This window comes from Lycium ferocissimum, chromosome 6 (assembly GCF_029784015.1).
Source record: "Lycium ferocissimum isolate CSIRO_LF1 chromosome 6, AGI_CSIRO_Lferr_CH_V1, whole genome shotgun sequence".
Taxonomy (NCBI): Eukaryota; Viridiplantae; Streptophyta; class Magnoliopsida; order Solanales; family Solanaceae; genus Lycium; species Lycium ferocissimum.
Genome location: NC_081347.1, coordinates 2454958 through 2467247, shown reverse-complemented (window position 1 = coordinate 2467247; position 12290 = coordinate 2454958). Strand labels below are relative to the sequence as shown.

At 34.7% G+C, this 12290-nt stretch overlaps 3 protein-coding genes across 3 annotated transcripts in view; 1 reads left to right on the top strand and 2 right to left on the bottom strand.

The window, feature by feature from the left end:
- The first annotated feature begins 371 nt into the window (after nt 1–371).
- LOC132058895 (14-3-3-like protein E) lies at nt 372–2310 on the top strand. The gene is made up of 2 exons (XM_059451313.1): nt 372–912; nt 1001–2310. The coding sequence occupies exons 1-2, from the start codon at nt 433–435 to the stop codon at nt 1172–1174; spliced, it is 654 nt and encodes a 217-aa protein (XP_059307296.1). The 5' UTR covers nt 372–432; the 3' UTR covers nt 1175–2310.
- A 1500-nt stretch (nt 2311–3810) lies between these two features.
- The window catches only part of LOC132060480 (TMV resistance protein N-like), a 15019-nt gene continuing 6539 nt past the window's right edge, over nt 3811–12290 (bottom strand). The window contains exons 2-10 of the mRNA XM_059453512.1: nt 9287–10464; nt 7440–7527; nt 6813–6926; nt 6614–6700; nt 6007–6103; nt 5369–5464; nt 5164–5256; nt 4399–4520; nt 3811–4305 (exon numbers count right to left, since the gene is read on the bottom strand). Of these exons, the coding sequence (XP_059309495.1) occupies nt 6906–6926; nt 7440–7527; nt 9287–10464 (1287 nt within the window). The 3' untranslated portion in view covers nt 3811–4305; nt 4399–4520; nt 5164–5256; ... (2 more) ...; nt 6614–6700; nt 6813–6905. The remainder of the gene's footprint in view (nt 4306–4398; nt 4521–5163; nt 5257–5368; nt 5465–6006; nt 6104–6613; nt 6701–6812; nt 6927–7439; nt 7528–9286; nt 10465–12290) is intronic.
- LOC132060481 (uncharacterized) lies at nt 4175–6664 on the bottom strand. Its single transcript, XM_059453513.1, has 4 exons — nt 6614–6664; nt 5351–5464; nt 5164–5247; nt 4175–4327 (listed from the first exon to the last, which is right to left on the bottom strand). The coding sequence occupies exons 1-4, from the start codon at nt 6662–6664 to the stop codon at nt 4175–4177; spliced, it is 402 nt and encodes a 133-aa protein (XP_059309496.1).

The following is a 12290-nucleotide window of genomic DNA, read 5'->3' as shown; positions in this document are numbered from 1 at the left end:
AACTAATTAGTAATTAGTATTCCTTCCGTCCCAAAAAGATTGTCTTACTTTCCTTATTAGTTTGTCCTAAAAAGATTGACACATTTCTATATTTAAAAACAATGTATCTTTATGAGATTATTTACATCCACACAAATATCTGAAGCTTGTTTTAGATCACACATTTTAAAAGACTTCTTTTATTTCTTAAACTATGTAAGTCAAATTAAAGCATAATTTTTACGGAGGGAGTATTAAAATTAACTTTGAATACTTTAAAATGTTACTAAACTGATTGATTTTTCGAATAGTAATAGTGAGATTATATTTAAGAGAATGCATAGTCGGAATTGAGTTCTGTCAAGGTCAACTATAACGGGTGAACCTAACTTGTCAATAACACAACCTTTTTTCAATCACGAAACTTCGACTTTGTTTTTATAGACAACAAACATGGCCAATTCATCACGTGGACAAAATGTGTACATGGCCAAGTTGGCTAAGAAGGCTGAGCGGTATGAGGAAATGGTTGAGTTTATGGAGAAGATTGCAAAGACAGTAGATGTTGAAGAACTAACTGTTGAAGAAAGGGATCTTCTTTCTGTGGCTTACAAGAATGTGATTGGTGCAAGAAGGGCTTCATGGAGGATAATCTCTTCAATTGAGCAGAAAGAGGAGAGCCGTGGAAACAAAGACCATCTTAGCAGTATTAAAGAATATAGAGCCAAAATTGAGGCTGAACTCAGCAAGATATGTGATGGGATTTTGAATCTGCTCGAGTCCCATTTAGTACTATCAGCCTCAACAGCCGAGTCTAAAGTGTTTTACTTGACGATGAAAGGTGATTACCGTAGGTACTTGGCTGAGTTTAAAATAGGGGCAGAGAGGAAAGAAGCCGCAGAGAACACTCTATTAGCCTACAATTCTGCTCAGGTAGGTGATAAGAGATTTAACTTTTCACTGTATCACCTGGTTAATGTATGTAACAGTGATTCGAGTTGTTTTGTGTCTTGTGGTAAAGGATATTGCATTGGCTGAACTGGCTCCTACTCACCCAATCAGGCTGGGACTTGCCCTTAAATTTTCAGTGTTCTATTATGAAATTCTTAACTCACCTGATCGTGCTTGTAACCTTGCAAAGAAGGTATGTTTCAGCTTATCCTCAAGTTTCAACTGGTCTAAACAAAGTATATAAGATCTTATTTGTATGATAGGAGTTTTGATACCTAGTCAGAGCTTTTCACATAATTTGGACTCTCATCTCTAAATAAAAGATGTGACTATTTCTAAATAATAGATCAGATTTTATCTTTTAACTTAAAAATATGATAAACAAAACAAAACACAATCATCGGTCATTGTGATAATGATTCCTGTTGTTTATCTGTGTCAAAAGCTCTCCTCAATCTGTGTTCCCTGTATTCGATGAGCTCTTGGTAGATAATTAAGATTGTGTTATCTAAAAATGGACTTCTACGACAGGGGCACTGATAAAGTGATCCATATCTCCACAACTTTTATATTGGATTTCCTCTAAAATGCTTATTTGTTGTGGTGTTTCAGGTAGATATTAAAGTGGCTCCTCGATGATAAAGAACGGGTTGCTGCTGCCATGGAGAACCCAAGCCTGTCGTTGTATATTTTGCGGTGTAGTTCATTTCTGTTTGGCAGTAAAATACAGTAGGTGCAATTGCTTTTTATTTCTGCTCCTTTTTAACTGCAAACATCTTGAGATTGTGCTATATTGAAGCAATTTCATTGTAGGATTAATCTGCTTTTACTTTGAAGATGTCTTTTGTGTTTGCACTTTCTTTTTTCTGCAAAGTCGTTAATGGACTTCAAAGCCGACCTTGCTGCTAGCAGTGACGACTTTAGAATGCTTATGTGACCTATGCTTTCAGCAAATAGAAATAAAAGAACTATTGTATAATTCAGAGAAGCATCCGAATTTAATTCAGTAAAGTTTCATAATGAAATCTTGAAATAGTTAGAAACTTAGAATCATGGGTTGTGTCACTTTTTCTGAAACAATTGAATCAATTCCAACACACACCAATGGTGATTACCTACCCATTAATTGGAAGACAATTTCCTCTTTTAACTTTTTTTTTTTCCTACCGTTTAATTGTTGAACAAGTTTTATGAAGAAATCAATAAATAAGCTAATTGATAGAAATTACGTACCAGAAATAGAACAAAATGAATACTCCTTAGATGAGTAAAACACTTGAGAAAAACTATCAAATGTTTGAGTTCTATTAGAATTATTAAGCGACAATACGTAATTATTGTTTCCATCTTTTGTAGTTCTTGTGTCTCTATTTTTGCTTTTCCAAATGAGAACCGCACATTTAATCCATTGTCCAATTCTGGATTTAGTGCAATTCCTCCATCATATTCAGCTAGCCATGGAGGACGTCGGTTACGTTGGGTTGTGGACAATTATGACCATGGACCGTCATGCAAGTACAAGAACTCTTGAGATAGAGGAAGGACCTACGGACCGATTTTGAGAGCAGCTATAATTCTAAAATTTCTAGTTAACTGAGAGAAACCACACTTGTCAGAGACTTTTTACTTCTTGCTTTTGAGTCGGAGCTTCTTTGTGTAATGAAGTGGTCTATGAAGGTTAAGTAAGACTTGTGTTAAGCGAGCAGAGAAGTCAAGACACAGAGCGGAAAAAGCAAGAAGCATTTTCGTTTGATCAATGGAATCAATGTACTTTCACTCATGTGGACCACCTTTCATAAAGCACCTCAACAGAGACAACCGCTAGATAAAGGAAGTCATCTCTGGGAAGAATCATTCTTTTACAGGGCTCTAGTCAAAATAGTAAAAAAAGACAAGTGGGCAAGTAGCGAGCAGGAGCAATGTTGGGCTTTGTGGTTATTAACGAGATCAAATGATCTACGTAGTGACACGCTTCAATCGAAAGGAATCGCACGTACCTAGAAATACGTATAGGCAAGCCTTTCTTTTCTTTCCAATGACATAGATTGCAGTCTATACATACACACACAAAACCACACACATTAATAGTTAATGCATGCATTTTCAATTAGGATTTAAGTTGCCTTATTGAATGGGAAATTACTATCATGAGTCATGACTGCCTGTTGCATAAACTTAGAAACCTACAAGGAAAAGATCATAGTGAAGAAAAGAAAAAAAGACGAGAACGTGACACGTATTGCCTGCTCTTTATCAAAGAGAGAGAGAAAAGTTGCAAAAAGGAATTTAAATTAAAGAACATGACACGTTTGATGCAAAAAAAAAAAAGAAGTTTCCATCTTTGTGGGACAATTAGGTATAAAATATAGTATCAAACCCCTGCATGTGGGGAAGAAAAAGAGCATGACATATATATAAGGGCCTTTTGTTAAATAGATGTATGCTTTATTAGTAGGAGTGTATTGATAAACTTGGAGTCTTGGAGTGACGTAAAGTTGGCTTCGTGTCCCCTATAGATCACAGGGTCGAGCTGTGAAATCAGTAATTGATGCTTGTATCAGGATAGACTACCTGTATCACACCCCTTTATGGTGTTGTCCTGCCCCTAACCCTTCACGAAAGTGGAATCCTTCGTGCACCGAACTACCTTTATCTTCTGAGTGCATTATTTGCCAGCAGAATTAAAATCTCTTTCATCTTCTCAGTGCTTTGATCTTGATGAGATTTTCAATCAATATGGCCTTCTAGCTTTTGCCAGCAAGATGAAGAATTAGAGAATGCTAAAGATCTCAGAGAAAAGAAATAGAAAAACCAACAGAACACCCTTAGTGCAATCCAATAATTTTCCAACATCATTGTTCCCAATGGCGATACCAGAAATTTCGTCAAGGGTGTTCAAGATTTAATATATATTTATTTTTAAAAAAATTCTACTTGCCAGTATGCAAAGGTCATTTGCCGGCTCTGGTTTTACATCTCTATTATGTCACACAAACTCCAATTCTGAGATAAAAACAAACAAACAATATACTCCAATGACTACATCTAGTACTTCTTTTGTTCCGCTCATTCCTGGGAAGGAACTACTTAATCCGCCGTGCTGGATTGACCATTTTCAGTACTTAACTCCTATTCACAAGCTGCTTCCACCATGTAACATTTGACAATAGATATCAATGGAGACTATTCTTCTTCAGTAGAACTTGGTGGTGGGCGAGAGAGTATTTGAGCTCGAGTGTTGGAGCTACACTGGATTCCTGGACATAGTTCCCCTTTGGTCCCGTTTACTTTGTGATGTGAGGCGACTTACTAATTGCTCCAAGGCCTCTTTCACCCAACCGTTTTTGCAAGTTTTCTTGCTTCGTGCACATTCATCTGCAATTGGTTTTTGGACAAGCTACTTGTCAGCAAACGGAAGATGTGGTTATGTTTTAAAATGAAATTTAAAAAGAATGGATTATTGCATACCCAAGTTCTTTTGTGAATCTCTTTCTCAGGCCAATAGTCTAGATATTCTGTTACAGAGGAAACATGTGCCTTTATAGGCAGTGTCACCGGTTTTGTTCTCAAAGTGCCATCTTCCCAGTTTGCTATGCAAAAGTAATCCGAACCAGAATAAAACTTGTTAGAGTCACTTATAAGTAATAAAAATATAGATGCTATGACTTTATCAAGATCAATGTCAATAAGAGAACAAACAGCGATATAATCACATATTCCTAATCCGTAACGATCACAACATCTATCAATGAATTAGTGCATTCAGTCTTGAGCAAAGGGCTTAAAATTCAAGCACTCAATATTTTGCAATAAATCAAAATGTCATGAGCCATTATCTCTACCACAGCTAGTATGCTTTCATTCATCTGATGTAATAGACAACTTAACACAAAGACTTTGTTTCTTGTTTTTCACCTAATTCCTTTAAAAGAAGTACTCCCTCTGTTCCATTTTATATGAAGTTATCTCTTTTTATTTGTTCCAAAAAGAATGATACCTTCCCATTTTGAAAACTCTTTAGCTTCAAACTTTCCATTTTACCCATAATGACATGCTCTTATAGTCATAGAAAATGTCAATGCCATGTTTAAACCAACAGTTCTAAAGAGTACATTTGGTACATACAGAAATTCTTTTTTCTTAAACTCCACATTAAGTCAAGCATGTCATATAAAATAAAACGGAGGGCGTATTATAAAAAAGAACTGAAAGAGTTCATGAGGGAGAACAAACCTTCACATCCCCTTGTACTCCAGCTTCCTCCATTGTCTCACATTGTGCTGCATCTTTGATTGTTTCATCTCTTTCCCGACCACCCTGTCAGAACTAGAGAGAGATTTGTATTTAAAAAAGAGATTATCTCTAATATAACAATCAGAGAGAGCTTTTTACTCAAAATGAATATTAAGAAGTTTTAAACCCATGGATCAGTCGCCACCTTTGGGAAATATTCATCTTTTCTCTGTGGATTTATTAGACAAACTTCAAAGGCATCTTCATCTACCAATGATAACGTGGTGAAATCTCTATACATCTGCAGAAAGGGATGATCAGGGGAACAGGTATAGTTAATAAAGTGACTACTTAACACCAAAAATACATCTTTCCACATGAATCATATAAACAACAAAGTCAAAAACTGAAACTTGGTATTAAAAAATGCAAAATAGTGCCTTGCAAAGTAAACTTGGTACTGAAAACTCCTATGCGACATTTTTATCATCTCAATGCTATAATAAATGACTGTAACTTTCTAGCTTTGCCAGCAAGATGAACAGTTAAAGAATGCTAGATAGCTGATGCAGTTATCTTCCAATATCAATGTTTCTGATAGCTCTGTACGTGTTCATCTCCTTTGATAACTCTGAGTTTAATTCTCTATTATGTCACACAACTCCAATTCTGAGATAACAAAAATATACTGTACATTACTTCCTATGACTACCTCCAGTACTTTTTTGGTTGTTCCTGACCAGTTTCAGCGACCACAGGTTTTTGGACAAGCTACTTGTCAGCAAACGGAAGATGTGAATATATTTCAAAATGAAATTTAAAAAAGAATGAAGTATTCCATACCCAAGTTCTTTCACGAATCTCTTTCTCAGGCCAATAGCCTAGTTGTTCTGTTGCAAACAGAGGAAATATGTGCCCTTCATAGGCAGTGTCACCGGTTCTGTTCTCAAAGTAATCCAAATATAGATGTTATTACTTTATCAATTCAATGTCAACAAGACAGTAGACTGCAAGATTTAAAAATCGCGTATTCCTAATCCAAAAGAACCGATAAGCTGTGTTGCTCGGACTCTTCAGAAATATTGATGGGTGCGTGTTTGATACTCTAAAAGTAGTGCATTTTGGAGAATCCGACACGGGTGCGGCAACAATTCTGGAGAGTCCGAGCAACATAGGCTATGAGAACATCAGATTTAATCTGAATTAGTGCAAACAGTCTTGAGAGCAAAGAGCTGCTAAGTAACTTTTTCACATAACTATCAAGCACTCAATGTTTTTGCAAGAAATTTGACAGATGATAAGACGTTAACTCTACCACAGCTAATATTCTGTCATTTATCTGATGTAATACACAACCAGATAGCACAAAGATTTTGTTTCTTATTTTTCACCTTTCTCCAACAAACTAAAGCATAAAAGGAATTGAAAGATATCATGAGGGAGAATGAACCTTAACATCCCCTCGTACTCCAGGTTCCTCCACTCCTGCACTGTACCGCATCTTCAATTATTTCATCTTTTTCCCAACCTCCCTGTCCTAACAAGAGAGATATTTTTATTTAAAACAGGGATTTCCCTCTAATATAACAGTCAGAGAGAGCATCAAAATGATATATTAAGCAGTTCTAAACCCATGGATCAGTGGCTACCTTTGGGAAATAACAATCCTTTGCCTTTTCTCTGTGGACTTCTAGAAGAACTTATAAGGCATCCTCATCTACCAATGATAATGCGGTGAATCTTTATATCTGTAGGGTATACATCTGCAGAAAGACATGATTAGAGGAACAGGTTTAGTTAATAAATGAACTACAACCTTAACACTTAAATTACATCTTTCCACATGAATCATACAACAAAGTCAAAATCTGAAACTTGGTACTGAAAAAGCAGAATAATGGCTTGCAGAGTAAATGGATACAGATGGAGCACCAAGATATGATGCAAGTCGCAAGTACTTCTTTTCTTTCGAACTTGTTTATCTTATAAAAAGGTTGTTACCTATCTATAACAAGTTAAACTTTGAGGTTCAATTGAGGATAGATGGAGTAAAAGTGTATTGCAAAAGTTAGAACACAATTGTTAGCTTTCGATAAGAAAATATTTGGATGCAGAACTGTCAAACTGAGTCGTCCCACATAAAATTTTTATAAGTTATGTAATGTGTAAGTAACTTCTGGTTTTTCCCAAACTAAAATTATTTTGCAAGTGAAATGGTGAAAATCAGTTTCTGTGACATTCAAGTTTGGTTCTATAATTAAACCCGGGGTGCTCACTTCCTCAACATCTTCAGTCTCGTGCCTTTGCTTAACCAACTGTTGATCAAACTGTGGCAACTTCCGCATAAACTCCTCAGCATATGCACTGGCCAGAAAAACCAACACAACTTTTACTTCATGCAGGAAAACTAGTTCTGTAACTAATGCAACATATAGTTAAACTAAGCACTCACTCTTAATGGTTCAATCACAAAGGGTCTGAAGTCTGAACAGTACAGGGATATCTGAAAGTTCTAGTCGTAGTCCGCTTTCTCGATAGAGCATTAAAACCTTGAACAAGATATCTATCGGGTCAGATAATTCTAGCCCATGATGTTAGACAGTAATACATATTTTCAGAGGGTTGCTTTACTTGAGGATCTATTGGAGATACAAATCATACACTTAGATCTCTTATTATTTATCATTTTATATTTGACATGCAGAGAGCAAACTCTTGGATTGAAACTCTACTTGGAGAATGGATATTACCAACTATAGGGGATAGATGCTCAAATATCACACAGGAAAGCCAAAGAATTTTGGAAACGTGTCCTTATAAAAGACTCCAGTTAACCAAATTGAACATAAGAAATAACAATAAAAGCATTCATCTTTTCAAAAAAAACATGATACGGCAAATTCAATATGATAATTAATTATTGAGGAGAAAGCCTAGTCCTTTATTCTCATTGAAAAGGTGAGTAAACTACTTAAAGAAACAAAATGCTTAATTCAAAGAACCATTCTAGAGAAAATTAAATTGTAAAAGAGCCACCATGAATGAACAAGCCGAAAAACAAATTTGAGTACAGCATAAAACTTAGAAAGCTAACATTCTCATGCGGGTAAAGCTGTCCTGTCTAATTGACATTACTTTTCAGTGAATCAAACCTAAGTTACTATAATCATTCATTTCAAGAATTTTCCTTTTTCTGTGACTGTTAGTGTTGCCTGCACTCCTGAAATCTTTTCAAAGTGGCAGAGTAACTTTCTGGCATCCATAACATAAATAGTTGCTATTACTAATTTTCAAATTCAAAATTCTTGATTTGCAAGTACCTTAAGGTAAAAATTGAATTAACATCTCACGATTCAAGGATTTGATTGGAGTATCAAAAATTTAAACTTGTTCACATCCTTTAACTCACCATGGTTAATGATGGCTCAGCACAACCGGAGACAAAATGAAATTGGTGAGCTCCTGCCAATAAAGGAAAGTTGGAAAACAAAATAGAAGAGAGAATGAGAAGAAAAAATTTATTAGTTTTGGAAGAAGAATTTGTAGCTAATAGAAGAGAATTACATAAAAAACAAATCATGAGGTATATTACCTATATTTAAGCTACATTCCTGGGCCTCTACTTGTTGCTGCAGATTCTCAAAGACAGAGCTCCCACTAATATTAGAAATGTGACCTTTGTTTCTTAGAAGAGGAGGAACTCGCTTCACTATCGTCATATCTGCTCCTCCTTGTCATAATGCCATGTTCTGTTGGTTCATCATTGTTTTCCCTCATTTGTAATAAGGCATCATGCTCAGGTTCATCTTTATACAACAAACGAAGTCCAAACTTCTTCATTTTCCTAGAGAAAGATAACCTAATATGCCCATAGTCATTTGGTGTTTTCCCATTTGCCTTAGATGTATCCCATAAGCCAGCAAGAGGTACCAAAAACAATTGAATATCAAGTTCTTGGTAACACGAGGAAAGTTTACCACATCTTGAATGATTGCATAACACAAGTTTCTGGGTCATCCTCGACATCCCATCATCACATAAGGGAATCAATTGAGCTGTGGTTTCAAAAAAGAAGTCGCCAGAGTAACATACAGCAAATCCCAAGAAGTTATCAGGTATGTACCAATTCTCAGACAAATTGACAGATACACTTGTATCCATTCCTTGGTGGTGGAACCAACTTGGGATAACAGTTGTATCCATTCCTTGGTGGTGTAACCAACTTGGGATAGCCCTCCACCTGCTGGTAAACACTCTTAGTAACAAGGAATGTGAAGCAGAGAAGTCATGCTGCAATGATGAGATATTCTGAAACAACGAATTACAGATCCAATCATTGCTCCAATCTGCATCTATTCTATCTAATTGTTGTACAAATTCAGGTAGCTGTGTAAGCTGGAAGCAGCCTGATACGTCCAAGATTCGAAGAGCACCAAGTTGGGCTGGCAACTCTTTAAGCCTCTTGCAATCTGATAAGTGCAAGGATTGAAGAGCACCAAGTTGGGCTATGCTTTGAGGCAAATGCTCAAAATTATTTCCCCTGAGATTCAACTCTTTCAAAGAGGATAAGGATCCAATGTCTTCCGGAAGTCCTCCATCTATTAAATTGCAGTAACTGAGATCCAGATATTCCAATGAGTGTAATCCGCCATTCACCTGAGGGAACACAAAGCACACTCCATCTTGGAGGCTTTCTAATTTTGATTTTTCAAAACTCAAGGATTTAAGCTTGTTCAACCGGGCAATGGAAGACGGAGGTCGTGAAATCAGAGTATACCTGGCATCAAGCCTCTCCAAGTTTTCTAAATCCCCTATCTCTTCTGGCAAGATTTCAAGGCTTGAGAAATACGACACATCTAGTTCCACCAAGCTTTTCAACATACCAATGCCTCTTGGAAGAGCTACAAGGTTTTTCATAAAGCTCAAATCTAGCTTGGTAAGATGAGCTCCAGACTGAAAAAAAGATGATGGTATTTCCCTTATCCCAAAGTAATCCATGTGAATCTCTAACCCCAGCTTACGTCTTCCCTTGATCTCTGGAAATTTCTCTAAACTGTAGCAAAACATTAGACCCAGATATTCAAGAGATTCCAAGTTAACACATGGAAACCTCTTAAGGCTTGAGCAATAACCCAAATCTAACCGAATGAGTTTACCGCAATACCCCAGGGAATCATCAACCTCTTCAAGATTAGTACAAAATGACATATCCAAATACTCCAAATTTGGCATCTCTCTGAAATCTGGTGTTCGCATCAGATTCAGAATGAGAGAGATCAGCTTCCGTAGACAAGGAAAATGCTGCAATTAAGAAGAAGACGGAAAGAATGAATTATAGGAAAAACAAGAAAATTGGGGTTTTTGATTTGGGTATATCTACCGTTCCCATTTCCCTTTTATTCTTTTCAAATTCTGTATATTTGAGCTTTGAGGGCGTCAAAGGACTTTTATGTTACTATTAAAACAATAGAGCCTGTTTGGATAGATTTCAAAAAAATTTACATTTTAGATTAGATAAACTATTTGTTCAAACGAGTTTAATTAATTTTACAGAGCTTATTTTAAGATAAAATGATTTCTTAAATTTTTCATCAAAATCCGGTGTTGAAAGAAGCTTTATGCCCAACTATTAAAAAAATAATTTACTTCCCTCAAACGAAAAATGAGTAACCTCATTTGGACTATTTTAGAGTCAACACAGTATTTTGTGTGAAATTACAAATTAGTTTATATTTTTAATATTTTTTCTTGCATTTTACTATACAATGTACATTTTAACCCAAATTTTACATTTTTAAAATTTATTCTTTAGCTATAATGGTTATTTGTTTTAATTTACTTCTCCGTCTCAATTTAAGTGTGCATAGAGTTTAAGAAATAAAGAAAAACTTTTGAATTTTGTGATCTTAAATTAAAAATGTGTGTAATCCTTTAAATTTTGTGATCTTAAACTTGCCAGGTAGGTTGTTTGAATTGTCAAACTTAATAAATATAGAAAAATTATATTTTTCACGATCAAACCAAAAAGGAAAGTAAGACAAATTATATTGGGACGGAGGGGGTATTATATTGCCAAAAAAAGAATATAGTTATTAGATGGGAAAAAGGTAAGTTCATAAAGAGCCCGCGGTTATAAAGTTGATTATTATTGTTATAGGTAAAATATTATTAAATAGAAGTAAAATATAACATAAAAAATCCGTTCCGAAAAACTTAACTATTATAAAAAGGTGCTATTATATGTGGTTGAAGTTATAGAGAGGTCTGACTGTATTGAAAAATAATTTACTCCTCAAACAAAAAATGAGTAACGTCATTTGGATTACGAAAGCCACCACAATATTTTGTGTGAAATTAGAAATTAGCCTATATTTTTGTTATTTCTTCTTTAGATGTAATGACTATTTATTTTAATTGTGTATTTTCTTTTTTCAGGCCAAATCTGTAATAAAGAAAATGATCGGAGTTTCATTATGTTTATCCTAATAAAAAAGGAAAAGCTACAAAAATACCCATCAAACGCAAAGTATTTACCCTGATGTGCCCCCATACATTTAAATAGCAAAAATACCTATTCGGTACTAAAGTTTTACCCGACGTGCCCCCTGTTCCTTTTGCTAAAGCTTGAGCCTTTAAGTCAAGTGCACACCGCTATTCATTGTAGGACGTCAGTTTCTTTTTCTTGTTGAATCACCAGTCTGCCTTTTTTTTTTTTTCCTTCAAAATGTGAGTTTGTGTGTTTGCATCATTGCAGGTAGATTCTTTTCCATTTATTGTTTGTCTTTTTTAATTTTAATTTTTTCCCTTTTATGTTTTTATCTTTTTTTCTTTTGAAGGACTAAAAAATAAATATAAAGATAAAAATATTAGCTAATTATTTTTAGACTAATAAAAATATAAAATAAATAATTAGACTACAAATAAGAAGTAATAAATAAAAATAGTTAAACTAAAGTTACTAGTTTATTTATTAAAATCTAAGTTAATAGAAACATATTTTTATAATTCTTTTTTATTTGCAATGTAAACAAATTTATATCGAAAATATGACTCTATTATTTATATTATTTTCACAAGTAAAATTTACTAAAAATAATATAAACATTAAATTTTCAAAGTGAACTTGT

Excerpts from the sequence above, each read along its gene's own strand:
- LOC132058895 (XM_059451313.1), top strand. The coding sequence starts at position 433 with ATGGCCAATTCATCACGTGGACAAAATGTGTACATGGCCAAGTTGGCT. Across the intron at positions 913-1,000 it reads TAGCCTACAATTCTGCTCAG|GATATTGCATTGGCTGAACT; the intron begins GTAGGTGATAAG and ends CTTGTGGTAAAG.
- LOC132060481 (XM_059453513.1), bottom strand. The coding sequence starts at position 6,664 with ATGCGGTACAGTGCAGGAGTGGAGGAACCTGGAGTACGAGGGGATGTT. Across the intron at positions 5,248-5,350 it reads AGGTGGCGACTGATCCATGG|GGTGGTCGGGAAAGAGATGA; the intron begins GTTTAAAACTTC and ends TAGTTCTGACAG. Across the intron at positions 4,328-5,163 it reads GAGTACAAGGGGATGTGAAG|CTTGTCCAAAAACCAATTGC; the intron begins GTTTGTTCTCCC and ends GCTGACAAGTAG.